Source organism: Haliotis cracherodii, unplaced genomic scaffold, assembly GCF_022045235.1.
Source record: "Haliotis cracherodii isolate W230 unplaced genomic scaffold, xgHalCrac1.p SCAF_3, whole genome shotgun sequence".
In the NCBI taxonomy this organism is placed as follows: Eukaryota; Metazoa; Mollusca; class Gastropoda; order Lepetellida; family Haliotidae; genus Haliotis; species Haliotis cracherodii.
The window spans coordinates 16,927,416-16,948,978 of NW_027266286.1; the positions used below are offsets into that span (position 1 = coordinate 16,927,416).

The window sequence follows — 21,563 nt, forward strand, 5'->3', positions numbered from 1 at the left end:
CCTGACATGTAGGATGTGGTGAAATATATAGGACTTCGTCATCTGTTAATGAAGGCCTGGGTTGTATAAATAGGGCTATTGATGGGAGCTACTTCACTCTGCCTCCGGTGATCAAACGCCAACGCAGCAGACTTCTCCGATTTTCAAGGTAAGAAACCATTTCACTTTCGAGTTAATATTCTGCAAGCTGCGATCAAAATACTTCAGGTTTAAGTGAGATGTATTTAGACTATATAGTTGTGATGTGACAATAATCGTTGAGAAAATACCTTGTTGACAATACTCCCTCTTGTGAACATACTCTAAATGTATTATATTATCTGTGTCTGTGCCAATGTCAAAAACTTGTACGTTCCCACATTCAGTAACACATGATCATAACAAAGGTTTGCCTGTTTGTTGGTTGTTTAAAGTCGCACACAGCGATATTCCAGCTATATGACGGCGGTCTGTCAATAATCGAGTCTGGACCAGACAATCCAGTGATTGATATCATGAACATCTATCCACGAAATTGGGATGCGATGATATGCATCAACCAAGTCAGCGAGCCTGACCACCCGGTCTCGTTAGTCCTCTTACGACAAGCATTGGGCCTGTTCCTCAAAGCGATCTTAGCGCTATGGTGATCGTAAGTCCCATACTTTAACACAGGCTTACGATCATCGTAGCGCTACGACTGTCATAAGCCTATGTTAAAGAATGGGAGTTTCGATCATCTTAGTGCTAAGATCGCTTTGTGAAACGGGACCCTGCTCTCTACCCGGATCTTCTCGGGTAGTTAACGTTCTCTCTTTTGATAAGTCAATCGTCAGGATCAGTGAAATAGGTATGATGTACTTGCTTTAATAGATTTATTTGTTACTCTGTTCCAAAGCTACTTCTGGAGTCAATTGCAAATAGTTGTGTAGGACCCTGATGATTTGAATTTCAACCCATTTGGTGAGGTGAGGTGAAATGGGGTTTAACGTCGCGTCCAAGATTATTTCACTTATGTAACGACGTGCATGTACGTGTGTGTGTTTGTTTGGCTGTTTGTACTAGTCTGGACTGATGCCGATTTATAGCGCTAGCCCACTGAGATACCATGCCGCAGTTTAACAGAATATCCCACTCAGACACAGTATACTGACTCCAAGCCGACCAGTCCTTGTTTTAGCCCCGTAATACCGAGCGCCAGACAGGGTAACAACAAGTACCATCTTTAAACGTCTTTTGGTATGACGCGGCCGGGGATCGAGCTCCGGACCTTCCGCTCACCGGGCGGACGCTCTACCACTAGACCACGGAAGCGGTCTCAACTGATTTGGACTGCAACTGACATAAATATTGCCCCCACTAAAAGATACTGTGACGTAAATGTACTTGTCACAAAGGACTGGGGATTAATAGCTGAACGCAGCAAAATACTAACTGTTCTCCACAACGTATCATGGACAACGTATCTTCACGCTATCCCCCTCCAGAAGGTTATATAACCCTCTTAGAAATGCAGTCAGAAACCAATGATTGTAGTTTCGAATCCCGGTTTATCTCCAATTTATGATTCTAGGTCTAGCACCATACCCATGCTCATGGGTTTCACCAAAGTGGTAAACATCTAAGACCTCCATCACTTCGGGCTTTCCTCCCACATTAAGCTGATACAACTGGAATACTGTGCAGTTCAAAACAGCGTTGGGGAGTTGCCTCACTTGGGCACGCCAGAAACCTATGATTGTGGGTTGGAATCCCGGTTCGCCCCGATTATGTTTTTTAGGTTTGTCAGCACCATACCCGTGCTCGTGGGTTTCACGAAAGTGGTAGACGTCTGAGACCTGCATCACTTCGGGCTTTCCTCTCATATTAAGCTGAACCGTGATATAACTAGAATACTGATAAAAGCGGCGTTGAACCCAACTCACTCACTCACTCACTCAAAGCGGCGTTATTCACAAGTCACAAACTCACTCCTTTGAAATTTGATGAAAGGTCATGAATAGTATCTTTCAACTGACATACAATGCAAATCCTAGTTTCGGTAATCGTTCATCCAGATGTATTTTCCAAGACACCATACACATGTTGGCAGTCACATTGGGATACTCAAACCAATAACAAGCTGTACAATATTCAACCACTTAAATGTCATAACAATATCGGTGTTGGTTGTCGTAGAGATGACGTTGTTTTAAGCCGATGCCGTATAGGCCATTCACATTTTACTCATGCTTTCCTTTTAAAGGGAGAAGATACCCCCTGTGTATTCCTTGTCAATGTCAAGTTACAATGAAACACATACTTTTAGACTGTGTAGATACTGATTTAATACGTGCAACATATTTTAATGTTTCTACTTTGAAACAAATTTTTACTCAAGTTCCTAGCCACACAATTATAGCATTTTTGAAAGAAATCCATCTTTATGACAAGATTTAGGTTTTAACCCAAATAGTCAGTTTTTTCCATTTGTCTGTGATGTATGACTGATGTTTTATGTGATCTTTGCTATCATACTTTTATGGTTGTTCTTTATCAGTATATGTTTGATATTTTTATAGTTCTCGCCGTGAATAGCTGGAAAATTGCTGATGCGGCGTAAAACAAAATTCATTCATTACAAGACACCATACCCATTCGATTCTGAGCAATGTGCATTGGTTAATGGATCCGCCGACCCTAATGTCAACAGTGTTGAAACAGAATTGATAAAATTTAAATTAACCACTGAGCCTCATAATTTTTCACCCTGAGGAGTATGTGGCATTGAAGGGAAAAGCTTTAATACTTGTCAAATTCTCCCTCTACTCACGCCATTGTCTTAAAAATAGCAAAACGGGTCTTATATTGTTTTAATTATATTTAGACCACCCCTAAGTTTTTAAGAAAGGAATCCTAAGAAACAACGAACAGATAAACATATCGCAAAAGGATGATCTAAACATCCACTGCTCTTCGTCCGAGGTGTCGTATATCCATTTACACGTAACGGACCCATAGAATATTGATCGTGAACAATAAAAGTATTAACGCAATCATCACCCCTGTGACAATATGGTATGACATGACACCATGTAGCTAATCTCTCGCCTACCAATCAGAACGCTTGACACCAACATTATTCAACATCTGCAGCATACAACTGGATGTCACAGCTTGTATCCACATATCAAGTACGGACAATGCACCTGTACGTACTGATGAAATATTATACTACTGGCAGAGATTAAAAGTCGAGCTTGCGAGTGATTCTTTGGTTACTGGATAGGTTTACATCCCATTAGGAAGACATCCCATTAGTGAGACACCTATTGTAAGACAGTGGAGTAGGTGGGATTAATTAAACAAACACAGCCAGTCTACCCACTTAACAATGATTTTAACTTTAACTGAACTCTAAGTGGCGAATGTGTTAAAACAATGGATTTAAGCGATGGATGAATGAAAATGTTGAATGAAATGAAGTAAAAGAGGGTATCAAGCATCTTGAGTCATTTCTTTTGTCTATAATAAGACAAGTCCATTTTCATGATAGGGGTTAATTACCTGATTAACATGTGCAACCAGGTATGACATTGTTGTTTTAAGGTGTCTCACAACTGGGCTGTCTTACTAATGGGGGAGACCACTGGATATTTATCATTCCGAATTCAATCCATCACTGTTTATTGTTTCAAGGCCAAATGACACTGACATCATATCACCTCGAATGTTTAAGGCACTTAAATATTTTCCTAACATGACCTAACAGTTACTAATAATGACAGCAAACAGGGTGCAGCCTGTATGTATATAAATGATCACAGGAGTGGTCATATAGTGGTCAATGAAAAATAATGTTTAGCATCTTTAATGACATTACACAATCAACAATTTGCCTCGATATCTTCAATTCCGAATTGTGATACATAGAGAAAGTAATATCAAAAAATAAATGCACGTTAGAATACACATGCACGCACGCACGCACGCACGCACGCACGCACGCGCACGCGCGCACACACACACACACACACACACACAGGCACGCAGGCACGTGCGCACACCGAACCATGGCCACAATGTTTGAAGCCATTATGCCAGCGTATCAATGACTAAATATTACAACATAATACGTCCATGGATCAAAGGTTAATATAAAACATATTTTGAAATCTCTATTCAAAGACTTAAACTGTTCGATGAATCCGGACATTTGATAAGGGTTCGATATCTAGTTGATCAGTGAGTGTATGTTTTGTTTAATTTTGTATATTATAGCTATATGTAGGTGGTCTATACATAATCGAATCTGGAGCAAACAAACCAGTGATCAATGTTATGAGAAGCTATCCAAGACGTCGGGGTATAGTGACACGTAATCAACAGTGACCAAGCCTGACCACCCAATCCATTAATTTGACGGGGGCACGGAGGGCCCAGTCGTCTGAGGCGCCGCGATTGTGGGTTTCACCGAAGTGGTAAACGTCTAAGACGTGCATCACTTCGGGCTTTCCTCCCACATTAAGCTGACACGCCGTGATATGACTGGAAGATTGTTAAAAGCGGCGTTAAACCCAACTCACTCACTCACTCACAACTCATTAATTTGACAATTACGCCCAGCATGAGTTGCTAGGGACGTATACGGAGCGTGATGCTGACAGAAATGTGGCTTTCGAACTCACAGTTGTTAAGGGCGTCACTACTTGTCCCAGGCACGTGCAGGGCGATAGCATTGCGATGACGTGAGGAACTTAAACAACATCCAATTTGGGGACAATTCTTACGGTTAGTAAACACAGATCAGATTCAACTTTGAAAGACAGTCAAGTAGATCTATATCGCGAATTTTATCAATTATAAGGCGGCACGGGTGGTCGTCTAAGGTACCGCGATGCGCTGTGCAGAGTTGCGTCCCTTTTAACGGTATTCCAGTTATATCAAGGCGTGTCAGCTTACTGTGGGAGGAAAGCCCATTGTGATGCATGTTTCAGACGTTTACCACTTCGGTGAAACCCACAAGCACGGGTATGGTGCTGACAAACCAAGAAAGGCAATCGGGGCAAACCGAGATTCGAACCCACAATCATAGGTTTCTGGCGTGTCCAAGGAACGCAACTCCGCACAGAGAAATGCGGCGCCTTAGACGACTGGACCACCTGTGCCCCCTCGACGGCATAAACACACTACTGATTCTTGAATCAAGTGACAGTGTACAGTGTTCAAAGAAATATCATTTTTTTCAAGGGGCGGTGGGGTAGCCTAGTGGTTAAAGCTTTCGCTCGTCACGCCGAAGACCCGAGTTCGAATCCCGACATGGGTACAATGTGTGTAGCCCATTTCTGGTGTACCCCGCCGTGATATTGCTGGAATATTGCTAAAAGCGGCGTAAAACCATACTCACTCACTCATTTTTTTCAAAATTGTAGCTTGTATTTGTCATTGTTGCTGGTTTACGAATTCTCTTTTTGTCAGTTACTCCTACACTGATCCGGGTAAACCAGTTTGTGTTTAACGTGACTGTCAGAGTCGTGCCCATGTCATTCCCAGCTGTTTCAGGGACGTGGTACGTGGTTTTCCGGAACCGTAGAGAATGTGTGAACGTGATTTACAGTATATGAGCGATGTGTGAAACAAGTGCGTTACGCCTGTAAACCAATATGTATATATATGATAGACGGCTTTCTCCAGTTGAAGTTCCGGCTCATACTCGGGGCGGACGATTGTTTAACCGTGAGTAATACGTGTATCATTTTATCTGTTTGTTTTGCTCGTTGTCTAACGCTACACTGGACAATATTCCAGCTACGTGACGACGGTCTGTAAATAATCGAGTTTGGCCCAGACAATACAGTGACTCTTGATATCAATCTATGCAATTGGGATACAATAACATGCATCAACCAAGTCAGCGAGCCTGACCACCCGATCCCGTTAGTCGCCTCTTACGACAAGCATTTGATTTGCCCGTAAATCAGTACTAATGAAAGACGAGTCGGCTCCCTTCTGATTATATTCTAAAAGATGCTTTGACATTACTATATGATTGTATATTGTGTGACTGTATACCATTCTATGGACAGGATTCTCGTGTTAATCGGCAATTATATAACTCTAAGCACAATTATAAGACTATTTGTTCGTCACTAGAGTACCATGTATTGTACAACTACAATATATATTTAATTCATTATCGGTTGTGTACCATTTATATCCTTGTGATGATTGTGTGTGCGTGTCAGGGAGCCTGAATCCCAGATCCCGGTACTGGCCTCTTACGACAAGCATGGGATGCGGAAGATCAAATCTAACCCGGGAAAAGCTCCAAATGTCAACAAAATGCCCCAACAGCGTGGGCCTCCAATAGCCCCCGACAGCTAAGTCCAACTCCTAGCCTTCATGTGGCAAAGGGGGGCGGTCGGGTAGCCTAGTGGTTAAAGTGTTCACTCGTTACGCCGAAGACCCGGGTTCGATTCCCGACATGGGTATAATGTGTGAAGCCAATTTTTGGTGTACCCCGCCGTGATATTGCTGGAATATTGCTAACAGTGGCGTAAAAACATACTCACTCACTCATGTGGCAAAAGTGTTCTCTCTAACAGGAGACGGTTCGAAAGGTGCTATCTGTCGCCTTAAAACTGGACGCCTCGGACAGAGGTGGCTCGTAAGCCTTGGTTGGCTGCTCTTCTAGAAGAAAAACTCTCATTCCAAACATCCGCTGCCTTCTAAACTCCCACAACAAATCCCGAGGCAGTGTCTATCAGGCGGTTGTCTTCAACACCCTTCCGTCAGTTCCTGCAACATCTGCAATACCTATGGATTTTTTCAACGCGGAGAAGGGTTGGGTGGCATGGCTGCTGAATTGGGCAACCCTGTTCCTACAGCGCCGATTTTGTTGGCTCGGCCACGTCTGTCACATTGAGGACGGGATGATCCTGGACGGCGAGTCCGCAAAAGGGCACCTAACGTGCTCCGGCTGCAAGCGGGTCTTGACGGCGACAAGCATGGACCTTTCGAGGTGGCAGGAATTTGCCGCCGACCTTGGACAATGGAGCCTAGCAGAAGACCCAAGAGAGGTGAGGCTAGGCTGCATCAATCGGCTTGGGGAAAAGCGGAATCGGCCGAACAACAGCCAGAGTACAACTCCTGTAGACTCCATGAAGAAGTGAAGCCACTGCAACAGCGCTGCTTTGCCGATGGCAACTGACTGTCCTTCTACCTGGCTGCAGATCCAGTTAGTTTCTAAGGCGCTGTAACGTACATATTTTCTAACTATTATGATAATTTTATTTGATCTCAGTTGATATCACTTTATGATTCCACTACTTTCTTGTATAAACTTGTCTATACCAACTCCTGTAACTACAAAGTATGATACAATGAGTTTAGCCAACTGGCTCACGTGTCATAATGACTCGCTGCTCTAACATGACATCCTATTGAAATTAGGAGTTATTAGTGGACTGACTATAAATGAATAGCTTCAATATGTTTGCAGCTCGAGCATCCAAATAATGTGACCTGACCCCCTAGTGTAAACCCTTGTGGTTAATGCACCCGACAGCTAGATTATTGTTAATATGTTTTATGTGTTTAAGCCAGAACTATTGGGGGCGGTCGGGTAGCCTAGTGGTTAAAGCGTTCGCTCGTCACGCCGAAGACCCGGGTTCGATTCCCGACATGGCTACAATATGAAAAGTCAATTTCTGGTGTCGCTGCCGTGATGTTACATGAATGTTGCTAAAAGTGGCGTAAAACCATACTCACTCACTCATAATTCTTGCTTAATTATTACGTTACCTGTTCTTTTCTCAACCTAATGATTATTACCAATGAACGTCTAGAGTGACTGATATATTCCTAAAAAACTCGGTCCTGTATCTCCTTTCACGTTCTATATACTGAGAATTGTACTTGCTGGTGTGTTTGACCGCTAACGTTTCTATTCATTCACTATGTGGTTTCAAGGATGTAGATTAATTATCTCCCTTATCAGCTTGGCCCAAATGTTGATAAACGCACAACGACGATACAGATCAAGCTGGTCAGTGGAATTAACTCCATTACCAGATGATGTACATGTGTGTTAATTCAAACGCACACTTGACATTTCGTTCATTTCAAATTAAAATGAAACAGGAACGAGTTTGTTCGGAGAGCTGACATTTCGCCCTTCAGGTTGAGGAATTCCTCTTTACCCGCCGGCTCCGGGTGCTGTCAAATGCCAGATCGGTCACGTTAAGTTTGGTTCAGGAGTTCACACGTTGTTTTGTAACAACCTGTCTTACCTGGGTCATTACAATCATAGCGTAGAGACAGGACCAGAAGGAGTTATAGTCTATTCGTTTTCAGGTATGTTTATACATTACCATTACTTTAGAAACTGTAACCACAGATATTTTTTTTTTAATAGCCATACATCCTTTATGTTTGTGGGCCATGCGATATATACTTAAGGATTGACTATGGTTTTTTTTCGGTTGAAGCATGAATCGAAAAGCTGATGTGCACACTGTATGCATCCGGGCAGGAATCAATGCTTTTAATTAAATTCGACGACGAAAACATATAATAGCTTAACACAAAACAGTTCTTTATATCAAATCAGACAAAAATGACGAGACTGATAAACATTCCTGGTGTAGGAATACACGCTGTGGCGTGACATGAATCAGGTGATTGTTTAATTTATGCACATAACTTGACACTTGACAAGGTCAGTAGCCAATCAACGGAGAGTAGGATTAAAACAAAGTTTAATAGGACCTGTCAATCAAGGCAAGAGGCGAGAAGAACTGCAACAGTCAGACTGTGACGAGCCGGAACAAATATATCCAGGAGAAGGCTGCTGTTTCAAATGACATAGTCAGTTGCCGCCAGATTCGAACATTAGTTCCCTAAGAACGGGAAGACCCAGTTGGAAAATTGCTAGTTAGAATTGAAACCCGAAGACATGAAAGTTGTGGAACCGAGGCGAGCGGGACAAAAAAAAGGCGAGCGAAACTGCACTTAGCTGTTTCGTTCCTTCTCGGCCTTCAGTGTTAAGGGTTGTATGGACAAGGACTATGCATGAATTTCGCTAAATGCCCAGTGCATGGCGATACACGTGAGCAGAAAGGGAATTTCCTCGCATGTAATATTAGGATTCCCCGACATTCCATAGTAATAAAACCCCGTGAGGATTCCGAGGTAGAATAGGTCTTCAGCAGCCCGTGCTTGCCGTAAAAGGTGACTATGCTTGTCGTAAGAGGCGACTGACGGGAGCAGTTGGTCAGGCTCGCTTACTTGGTTTGATGCATGTCATCGATCCCAATTGCGTGGATCGATGCTCATGATATCAATCACTGGATTGTCTGGTCCAGACTCGATTATTTACAGACCGCCGTCATATAGCTGGAATATTGCCGAGTGCGGCGTAAATCAACAAACCAACCAACCAACCGTAGTAATATTTTTTTATTTACATTCATTGGGAAATGAATGCAATAACACGTAACAAATTCAGCTAAACAGAATGCAGCCATTTCAATGAACACAGGGAAAAAATAATCAGAACAAATTATAACAGTTGAAAGTGTAATACATACACACATTATATGTGTGTGTGTGTGTGTGTGTGTGTGTGTGTGTGTGTATATATATATATATACACGTGAATTACGTGCATGCACTTCGCTATATAGAAGTACAATAATATTGGACGCTTTGTTAAATCCCATTTCACCTCACCTTAAATGACAATTAATACTAACCATATTATAACACACAATAGTCATGTATAGGTTGCATACATGTACATTCTTTTCTTTGTCGTAAGAGGCGACTAACGGGATCGGGTGCATGGTCAGGCTCGCTGACTTGGTTGATGCATGTCATCGTATCCCAATTGCTCATGATTTCAGTGACTGGATTGTCTGGTCCAGACTCGATTATTTACAGTCCTCCGTCATATAGCTGAAATAGTGAGTGCGGCGTTAAACAGCAAACAAACAAATCCATGTATTTTCATTGCAGGAATCAAGCTATGAAGTATACCATCCTATTGCCTCTGTTACTGTTGATGTCAGCGGATCATCTCCATGGACTTGGCGAGCATGATGAATGTAGGTAAAGATAAGCCCTGTAGATTGGGGGAAATAGTATCAATGATTCTTTATATACATTATCTATTTTGCTTCGTTCTGATTGGCTGGTTCGTTTCAATTGATCCACTGGTTTCATTGTTTCTCCACTTACTGAAATCGAAAAACCTCCATTTTTGTACATTTTCCCAGAACAAAGACTGTGGTTAATAAAAGAAGGTTCTGTTGTATCGTTGTAGGTTTACACGACAACAAGGAATGGGTGAAAGTTCTAGAAACTGCCAAAGATGGGGCCGTGGTTTCTGGAAGAAAAGAGGCTTTACAGGAGTCGGTAAAGCACGGCGCAAGGATAAAATTTGGCACTAACGATTACTATGCCGAAGTTGACAACTGTCAGAACATAAACGGTGATGTATGCTGCCAGGCACTAATCCATATCAGCAAATCTGGATGGAATGGATTTCAAGAAAAAGCCTATTGGTGGATGAGCAATATTTGCACCACAGGCAACTGGCACATGATCAGATATTACGTCGGAAGCACCTTCCTGTCTGAGTCACAGCTCACGTCTGCCTTTAAGTGGTTTGTTTTGAAAACGAACTACCAACAACCTGTTTACTCTACCTTTGCAAACGGAACTGTTAAGCTGGGTAGTGTAGACACATTTCTTTCAGCTGTTCTGCAAGGAAAGTCGATTTCTGTGTCTCAACAGAAGAATGTTGTATTTCCTGTGCAAAATATTGAGATCTTCAATACAGGGTCTGATGGGAAAGCCATGGTAAGCGCTGAACATATCTGGAGCGTCAGTCAGAGTGTCGCAGGAAACCATCTGAAGTTTCAAGGCAATGCCTACTGGTGGTTCTTGATCCTCAACACAGCTGGTACTCGGGATATGTCCAGGTGGAGTTTGGGCTCTCACACACCAAGAGGCCAGTCTCGGGATAAAGTGGACACTGACTGGTTTGTGGATCCTTGTTGGGTTCCAGTTCATACATATAGCGGTCTGGGCTCAGATTCATTGTGGACGAGGTACATCCTGAAACTTCTCATCGAAGCTGGACACAATGTTCGTGTGAAGTTCGGTGATACGATAGTTGGAGCAGAGAGCATAAGGCTCACAGAGAAGCACGTGGCAGTCCAAAGTATGTCTGCATTGGCTAGAGCTGACTCCAAAACGTTCGAAAGTGACTTGAACTGGGAGTTTAGAGTTCTGGGAACGACTGGAGCTGTTCGAACATATCGCCCCCTCGTCGGATCATCTTCAGCCAGCCCACTAGGCTACACAATTGACAGACAGGAGATGACTTGGTACGTTGACACTAGGAAATGGCGTTTATTGTTTCACTTGTTGACGGATGGTACAGTCGTTAAAGGGTCGGCCTTGGATGTCAGAAATGCTGTCGAAGACGGAGCGGACATTAGGGTAGCGTTCAAACTGCCCGACGATCCCGGATTCCGGTATCACAAAGCAGACAATCTTGCCTTGGGACCCACTCCAAATGTTGCAGCACAGATTGTTCGGGCACTGAGAGATAACCAGACATCCTGTGATGAGTTTGAGTTTGACCAATCACCACAATGGTCCTTCAAGCTGATCACTACAACTGGGTTTGTTCTCACTTCAAACTGGGTTGTTGGAGAACACGTCAACAAAGGTCGTACGAGTGAACGCGCTGAAATGCAGTGGTTTGCAAGTGTTTAAGGAGCCTAACCATCCCCAAGAAAGAAAAACCAACAAAAAAAAAACGCCCGAAAGCACACAAGATAAAGAAAAACCTCTTCACTGCAGTTTAACGTCGATATTGTTTATTCTTTCCTTCGACTCCAAGAACTGTCCAAGAACTATCCACATTAGATATGTTACATGTAAATTTCTGAAATGTTTACATTTGGTGACTGTGTATTAGAATCACGTTGTATAATCTAACTGTATATGGCTAGCCGTTTCTGGATGAATAAATAATTGCTTGGGCTCTATGTTGCGTCTCCATGGTGATATAGTTATAGTTTAGTCTATCGCTGACGAAGTAGTGAGGAGTGTCAGCTTTTCATGACTCGGCTTAGTATTAAGCTACAAGAAATACTAACCATGATATACATTCATCCATAACAAACGTGATACTTTCTTAGTAAAGTACAGATTCTCGTACTTTTTGTGGTTGAGTCCCGTCCGCGATTCGAACCCACACTGCCAAGGTGAGGCACCTAATCGACAGGACACAAAGTTAGTGATCTAACCCAATCAGCCACCGATGCTTCCATAAAAATGAAATTCCGTCAGCTGGTAGTCTAGATCTCGTACTTTGTGTACCCCTCTGACAAGTGTAAATTGGCCAGACTCCCTCTTTTCATATTGCCAGGTGTGTGGAGGTGCACCCATATAAGCTTTGGACACGGCTGAAAGAATGGGGTCATATTCCTAACCGACATTTGTTTCCTTTTCACAATTTACAACCTTGGTAGAACCCACAAACATGGGGTACAACCAAAGGAGCGCATGAGGGATTCTGACACTAAATGGAAGTAACTCTCAACAACAAGTTGCGACGTCTTAGACCAGTGGGCCGTCTGTGCATCCGGCATCTGGCAGTTTGGGGCATCAGAATACCTCAGACAGAACACTATCTTAATTTATACCTTAACATCAGAGATGGTGAACCTTACTTATTTTGAATGGATTTTAGGGTCTAACAGTGCAGCAGCAACCATAATACTAACATGTATTGCAACAGGATAAACACAAAGAACACCCTAATATATTTCATTATTGTTTGGTCCCAGTATTTGTAACTGTCATGAAAGATATACTGAACAGCATTGAAATCGCACCAGCAATAAATCTTGAAATATTACAAAATCAACTTGAGCAATGACCGATTTTGATTAGAACAGGCTTAGACGGATTATTAAGAAAGACGACAAAGGAAACTGGAATACCACACAGTAATTACAATTACGTCATCAGTGTAAGGAAGACACATAGGGTTAAAATGAAAAGTCAATATCTGGTATGTCCGCAATTGACAGCAACACAGGCCATGCAACGTCTTCTCATTGATCGAATAAGTTTGCGAATAGCGTTCTAGGGTATTCCACTCTTGACGTAGTGTATCTTCAAGTTCTCTCAGGTTCTAGTACTTGCGGACGACATGAGAGGCGTTGACCCAGGTAATCCCATAGATGTTCAATTGGCGATAGATCGGGTGACAGGGCTGGCCGCAAGGTACTGTGTTGAAACACGTGCTGTGTGCGCTCTTGCATTATCTTGCTGGAAGGTGTGCATATCCTGGTGCTGATGAAAGAATGGGATGAAGTGATTTGCCAATATCATATTCCTGTAGTAAAGGGCATTAACTCTTCCACGACAATCATGGACCTCTGTTCGATGGTTATGACTGATGCTGCCCCACACCATGACACACACACGATACCTTTTGGCCCAACGCAGACGTTCATTTCGATGTCGATCAGTGAGTATGGGTCCAACATATGGACGTCGAGCACGTAGCCCTGGTGAGCGGTTCCAAACTGATGAAGAGTTCCAAACACTTAACTGTTCCATTTTTGCATTCTCTCTTTAACGACATATTCAACAAAAATATATTTCCGTCAACTTGGTCAAAATCTATCACTGTTCCCCTATTTAAGAAGGGTGATACAAGCGATAAGTATAGAGCAATTTCATTGACAAGTATTTTAGGTAAAGTTTTTGCTATAGTTTTAAACAACCGTTTAACGCTCTGGTCTAATGTTTATGATAAAATTCCAGAAAATCAGGCAGGCTTCAGACGATCATATTCACCTATCGACCATATTTTTTCACTTTATTCTATTGTACAAACATATCTTGGATGCCGGAAGCGAAAACTGTATGTTACATTTGTGGACATCAAAAAAGCTTTTGATAGTGTTAATCGATGTAAACTTTGGGATTGTTTGAGAAAAACGGGAGTTGGGGGTAAAATGTATAAAATGTTAAAATCTATATATTCAAATGTCAAATCATGTGTTCGTCACAAAAATGGTGTCACTGATTACTTTGATTGCCCTATCGGTGTGAAACAAGGCTGCATTTTAAGCCCTCTCTTTTTCTGTTTCTTTGTCAACGAATTGTCCCTTGAAATCCAACAAAACGTAATACACGGTGTCCAACTTTATCCAGATATGTATAAATTGCTAATATTACTTTTCGCAGACGATGTTAAACTAATTTCTGATACTGTTAATGGGCTTCAAATTTAAAAAGACATATTGTTTCAGTACACCATCTCCTGGAAACTGACTGTTAATACAGATAAAACGAAAATTGTTGTTTTTAGATAGGGGGGTCCTCTTGCATCCAGGGAAAAATGGTATTTAAATGGGCAACAAATTAATGTTGAAAAAACTTATAAATACCTTGGTGTCATTTTTCCTTTTAATCTGAAACTAAATCACCTCGTCAACGATCTTGCGCTACGAGCTAAGAGAGCCCTCATTACTTTATTTGTTGTTCTTGATAAACTCGGTGTGTCTTCCCCGTCTGTTTTCTTCAAACTTTTTGATTCTCAAGTTAAACCAATTCTGTTATATGGTTCAGAGAGTTGGGGTCTCGAAAAATATCACATCTTGGAAAAAATTCACTTAACTGCATGTACACGATTCTTGAATGTTGGCAAATCTACCCCAAATTGTATTGTGTATGGTGAATGTGGAAGACATCCCTTATATATCTGTTCTTATGTACGCGGTCTAAACTATTGGTTAAAGATTACAGAAATGTCACCTGATCGTATTCCACGTAAATGTTATGAAATGATGAAATACCGCGACAATGTTGGTTAAATAACATGGGTCACTAAAATCAGACAACTTTTATTTCTTCATGGATTTGGATATGTTTGGATTTACCAAACTGTTGGAGATAAGACAGCATTTCTTAGTGAATTTAAACAAGTTGCATCTGATATGTTTATCCAAGAATGGAGAGCTACATTGAAAAATAGTTCAAGATACGACCTTTATAAAACATTTAAATCCTGCTTATCTATCTCCAGAACAGTACTTAACAGTCTGACCACCCGATCCCGTTAGTCGCTTTTTACGACAAGCATAGTCGCCTTTTACGGCAAGTATCGGTTGCTGAAGACCTATTCTACCCTGGAATCTTCATGGGTCTGATAATTGTATGATATTAAATGCCAGTGTGACCGCCTCCGTGGTCTAGTGGTAGAGCTTCTGCCCGGAGAGCGGAAGGTCAGGAGAATCGTTCCCCGGCCGCGTCATACCAAAAGACTGTAAAAGATGGTACTTGTTGTTACCTTGCCTTGCGCTCGACATAAAGGAGCTAAAACAAGGACTGATCGGCTCGGAGTCAGTATACTGTTTCTGAGTGGGATATTCATGTTAAACTGCTGCATGGTATCTAAGTGGGCTAGCACTATAAAACTGACTTATCTGGACTAGTACAAGTATCTACACACATATACACACACACGTGCATGCACTTTGCTATGTAGAAGTGCAATAATATTGGACGCTTTGTTAAATACCATTTCACCTCACCTCAAATGACAATTAATACTAACCATATTATATCACACAATAGTCATGTATGGGTCGCATACATGTACATTCTTTTCTTTGTCGTAAGAGGCGAGTAACGGGATCGGGTGCATGGTCAGGCTCGCTGACTTGGTTGATGCATGTCATCGTATCCCAATTGCGTGGATTGATGCTCATGATTTTAGTGACTGGATTGTCTGGTCCAGACTCGATTATTTACAGACCTCCGTCATTTAGCTGAAATAGTGAGTGCGAACAGCAAACAGCAAACAAACAAATCCATGTATTTTCATTGCAGGAATCAAGCTATGAAGTATACCATCCTATTGCCTCTGTTACTGTTGATGTCAGCGGATCATCTCCATGGACTTGGCGAGCATGATGAATGTAGGTAAAGATAAGCCCTGTAGATTGGAGGAAATAGTATCAATGATTCTTTATATACATTATCTGTTTTGCTTCGTGCTGATTGGCTGGTTCGTTTCAATTGATCCACTGGTTTCATTGTTTCTCCACTTACTGAAATCGAAAAACTTCCATTTTTGTTCATTTTCCCAGAACAAAGACTGTGGTTAATATAAAGGATTCTTGGAGTTCTAGATAATGTGCCCATCGCCCATAACGTTAAAAGTTACTCGTCAATGCTCGGAAATTATAAAACAAATTCACTTGGAAAAAAATCCGTAATTCCTCGAAGATCGTATGCTATTCTGTTATTGGGCCAACCGATGAATTACTGACGCAGTGTACATTCACTTTTCAAGGTTTCCATATGAGTGAGTGAGTGAGATGGGTTTATCGCCGCTTTTAGCAGTATTCCAATTATACCACGGTGTATTTGATTAACGTGGGAGGAAAGCCCGAAGTGATGCAGGTCTCAGACGTTTACCACTTTGGTGAAACCCACGAGCACGGGTATGGTGCTGACAAACCTTGAATAATAATCGGGGCGAACCGGGAATCGAACCCGCAAACATAGGTTCCTGGTGTGCCCTAGGAACAGCGATTTGCAGGGACTAAGACGACTTAGACACCCGTGCCCCAGTCTAAAGATGAACAGGACTGATTATTTAACGAACAGGTAGTTATTCCAGCTAGAACACAATTAAAAAGTATTTTTCGAAATGGTACCACAAGTAAAAGCTTTGTGGAAATATGGTTTATGTGGAATGACAGTGGGTGTTATGGTGTTGATGTGTCCTCTCACAAATAGATTGATACAACCTTCTGAACGAGTTTTTAATAAATACCCACATTCCCTTTCAAACAAAGTTTATTTTAAAGAAAGATAGAAATAATACAGATATACATGTAAGTGTTGGGTACATTTTGATAAGTATTTAAATAACACTCAGGCACACTATTAGACACTAATAGTTGAAATGCGTATTTACTATTCCAAAGAATAATCACAATATCCACAATTATCCATACGTAAATATCGAAGACCTTAACAATCACACATTCGATTTCAACTTCGTCAAATTTGTTTAAATATCCTTTCCTGCGAAATATGTTTGTCGTATTAATGACATAGGTTACGTTTGATAAATCAACTTATTTGATAGTGCTTCGTCTACCATGTATCTATATATTGTTTCCAGAAGATAACTGTGACAGATAGCAATAGTTACTGTTCCAATTCGATAGACAGGTTTGTTTGTTGTTTAACGCCGCACTCAGCAATATTCCAGCTGTATAACGGCGGCCCGTAAATAATCAAGCCTGGACCAGACAATCCAGTGATTGACATCATGAGCATCGATCCACGCAGTTGGGATACTATTACATGCATCAACCAAGTCAGTGAACCTGACCACCCGATCCCGTTAGCCGCCTCTTACGACAAGCATAGTCGCCTTTTACGGCAAGCATGGGTGGCTGAAGACCTAACCTTACCCGGATCTTCACAGTTACTTTGTCGGGGCGATCGGGTAGCCTCGTGGTTAAAGCGTTCGCTCGCCACGCCAAAGACCCGGGTGCGATTCCCGACATGGGTACAATATGTGAAGCCCATTTCTGGTGTCCCCCACCGTGATGTTGCTGGAATATTGCTAAAAGCGGCGTAAAACCATACTCACTCACTCACAGGTACTTTGGTTAGTGGGTATACACATGTATGCAGTTTAGCACAAATCCAAAACGTAGAAGGATGCAATAAATGAACCAATGGCTTGTAAACAATCTGTTTGTATCATCAGTAAAAGAAGGTTCTGTTGTATCGTTGTAGGTTTACACGACAACAAGCGATGGGTGAAAGTTCTAGAAACTGCCAAAGATGGGGTCGTGGTTTCTGGAAGAAAAGAGGCTTTACAGGAGTCGGTAAAGCACGGCGCAAGGATAAAATTTGGCACTAACGATTACTTTGCCGAAGTTGACAACTGTCAGAACATAAATGGTGTTGTATGCTGCCAGGCACTAATGCATATCAGCAAATCTGGATGGAATGGATTTCAAGGAAATGCCTGTTGATGGATGACCAATATTTGCACAACAGGCAACTGGCACACGATCAGATATTACGTCAGAAACACCTTCCTGTGTGAGTCACAGCTCACGTCTGCCTTTAAGTGGTTTGTTTCGAAAACGAACTACCAACAACCTGTTAACTCTACCTTTGCAAATGGAACTGTTAAGTTGGGTAGTGTAGACACGTTTCTTTCAGCTGTTCTGAAAGGAAAGTCGGTTTCTGTGTCTCAAAACATCTGGAGCGTCAGTCAGAGAGTCGCAGGAAACCATCTGGAGTTTCAAGGCAATGCCTACTGGTGGTTTTTGATCCTCAACACAGCTGGTACTCGGGATATGTCCAGGTGGAGTTTGGGCTCTCACACACCAAGAGGCCAGTCTCGGGATAAAGTGGACACTGACTGGTTTGTGGATCCTTGTTGGGTTCCAGTTCATACCTATAGCGGTCTGGGCTCAGATTCATTGTGGACGAGGTACATCCTGAAACTTCTCATCAAAGCTGGACACAATGTTCGTGTGAAGTTCGGTGATACGATAGTTGGAGCAGAGAGCATAAGGCTCACAGAGAAGCACGTGGCAGTCCAAAGTATGTCTGCATTGGCTAGAACTGACTCCAAAACGTTTGAAAGTGACTTGAACTGGGAGTTTAGAGTTCTGGGAACGACTGGAGCTGTTCGAACATATCGCCCCCTCGTCGGATCATCTTCAGCCAGCCCACTAGGCTACACAATTGACAGACAGGAGATGACTTGGTACGTTGACACAAGGAAATGGTGTTTATTGTTTCACTTGTTGACGGATGGCACAGTCGTTAAAGGGTCAGCCTTGGATGTCAGAAATGCTGTCGAAGACGGAGCGGACATTAGGGTAGCGTTCAAACTGCCCGACGATCCCGGATTCCGGTATCACAAAGCAGACAATCTTGCCTTGGGACCCACTCCAAATGTTGCAGCACAGATTGTTCGGGCACTGAGAGATAACCAGACATCCTGTGATGAGTTTGAGCTTAACCAATCACCACAATGGTCCTTCAAGCTGATCACTACAACTGGGTTTGTTCTCACTTCAAACTGGGTTGTTGGAGAACACGTCAACAAAGGTCGAACGAGTGAACGCGCTGAAATACAGTGGTTTGCAAGTGTTTAAAGAGCCTCCACCCCCTCTCCAAACCATAAAAACGCACAACCAAAAAAATCTTCTCTGCAGTGTAACGTCGTTCCATCCTTCGACTCCAAGAACTGTCCAAGAACTATCCACAGTCAATATGTTACATGTAATTTTAATTTTCGGAAATGTTAATTGTTAGTGTATCTGAATCACGTTGTATAATCTAAACTGACTATGCAATTGATGTTTATGAATGAATAAATATTTGAATGCGCTCAGTGTTGTGTCTCTATGGTCATATAGTTATCGTTAAGTCTATTGATGACCGAGTAGTGAGGAGTGTCAGTTAAAAGCTGCAAGAAATGCCAATCATGATATACGGTAAAAACACGATTAGGATACTAAATTGATTTAAAGCGGTATATGCTTTTAGTCATGCTATTACAGCTACGATTTATGCAGCTCCGTAGGGACCCGGGTAAGCACAGGCCCTCGCAGTGGCTCGAACCCTTTTTCTTGTAAGTGTCGATTAAAATTGGATCAGGTGGTCAAGCACCGCAACTTGAAGGACTGCGTGTAAACGTACCCAGTGATGTGGGATATTACTCATATCAACCACTGGTGTGCATTGGCGGTATAATTCGATAATTAACAACCCTCCACGATAAAGCTGGAAAAGTGCCGACTGTGGCGTGAAACATCCACATGGATAAATATGACAAATCCATTAAAGTCATCCATCCGAGATTTATATGAAGCATTTCTGTTTTATCCTCGGTTATATAGCAGAGTCCTGGTACATTTGTGGCCTGCTAGACGATGCGCACACATGTTTGTGTGTTGTTGTTTTTGCTTAAAGCCGCCTTCATCAATATTACAGCTATATGACGGAGGTCTGTAAATAATCGAATCTGGATCAGACAATTCAGTGATTGACATCATGAGCATCGACCTACGCATTTGGTATAAGATGACATGCATCAACCAAGTCAGCGAGCCTGACCACCCGATCCTGTTAGTCGTCTCTTTCGACGAACACGGGTTGCTGAAGACCAATTCTGACCCGGAATCTTCACGGGAGGCGCGCATATGTAATTTGAATATTTGTTTAAATCAGGAATGACGACGTAATTTATGATGCCTTTTCTTGCAGCATCCACCCCAAGCCGTGGGGGTTAGCATCCGCGTGTCCCATGCTTCACCGACATTATAACGATTAGGAATTGGCCGCGTGTATTTTATGAGTAAGTGAGTGAGTATGGTTTTGCGCCGCTTTTAGCAATATTCCAATAATATCACGGCGGGGGACACCAGATATGGGCTTCACACATTGTACTCATGTCGGACTCGAACCCTGGTCTTCGGCGTGACGAGCGAACGCTTTAAACACTAGGCTACCCGACCGCCCGGTGTATTTTATGGGTTCCTTAACACCTGTCAACTGTTTCTGGTTAAATCCATTTATTCAGGATTGTTATTCTACCATTTACGACAAGCATTTGATTTGCCTGTAAATCAGTACAAATGAAAGACGAGTCAGCTCCCTTCTGATTATATTCTAAAAGACGTTTTTAATTGTCATTACTATCTGTTTGTGAGATTATTGTGTGACTGAATACCACTTTATTGACAGGATTCTCGTGTTAAATATATAACTATCTGTTCTTAACTAGAGTACCATGTATTGTACAACTACAATATATAATTAATTCTTTTTCGGTTGTATACCATTTATTTCCTTGTGATGACTGTGTGTGCGTGTCAGGGAGCCTGAATCTGAATCACGGTACTGGCCTCTTACGACAAGCATTGGTTGCGGAAGATCAACTCTAACCCAGGAAAATCTCCCAATGTCAACCAAATGCCCCAACAGCGTCGGCCTCCAATAGCCCCTGACAGCCAAGTCCAACTCCTGGCCTTCATGTAGCAAAACTGACAGGAAAGGTTCGAAAGGTGGCTATCTGTCGCCTTAACACTGGACGCCTCGGACAGAGGTGGCTCGTCAGCCTTGGTTGGCTGCTCTTCTCATTCCAAACATCCGCTGCCTTCTAAACTCCCACAACAAATCCCGGGTCGGTGTCCTTCAAGCGGTTGTCTTCAACACCCTTCCGTCAGTTCCTGCAACATCTCCAATACCTATGGATTTTTTTCACCGCGGAGAAGGGTTGGGTGGCATGGCTGCTGAATTGGGCAACCCTGTTCCTACAGCGCCGATTTTGTTGGCTCGGCCACTGCTGTCGCATGGAGGACGGGATGATCCTATACGGCGAGTCCTCAAAAGGTCACATAACATACCCCACATCCGCTTTAAAAACGTCTGCAAGCGGGTCTTGACAGCGACAAGCATGGACCTTTGAGTGGAACTTGCCGCGCACCGTGGACTTCTGGCTTCTGATTGGTCGG

The 21,563-nt window shown here is 42.4% G+C and overlaps 1 protein-coding gene and 1 pseudogene across 2 annotated transcripts; both read left to right on the forward strand.

Annotated features, from left to right (window-relative positions):
- On the forward strand, nt 1-12,009 carry LOC139474200 (uncharacterized). 2 transcript variants are annotated; one of them, XM_071257102.1, is made up of 4 exons: nt 123-148; nt 5,639-5,694; nt 9,976-10,064; nt 10,283-12,009. In XM_071257102.1, the coding sequence occupies exons 3-4, from the start codon at nt 9,986-9,988 to the stop codon at nt 11,743-11,745; spliced, it is 1,542 nt and encodes a 513-aa protein (XP_071113203.1). In that variant the 5' UTR covers nt 123-148; nt 5,639-5,694; nt 9,976-9,985; the 3' UTR covers nt 11,746-12,009. The 2 variants fall into 2 exon arrangements, with proteins under 2 accessions (XP_071113202.1, XP_071113203.1); XM_071257101.1 differs by lacking the exon at nt 5,639-5,694 and having other exon boundaries at nt 1-148.
- A 3,886-nt stretch (nt 12,010-15,895) lies between these two features.
- Nucleotides 15,896-19,199, forward strand: LOC139475040 (uncharacterized; annotated as a pseudogene).
- The last annotated feature ends 2,364 nt before the right edge of the window (nt 19,200-21,563 follow it).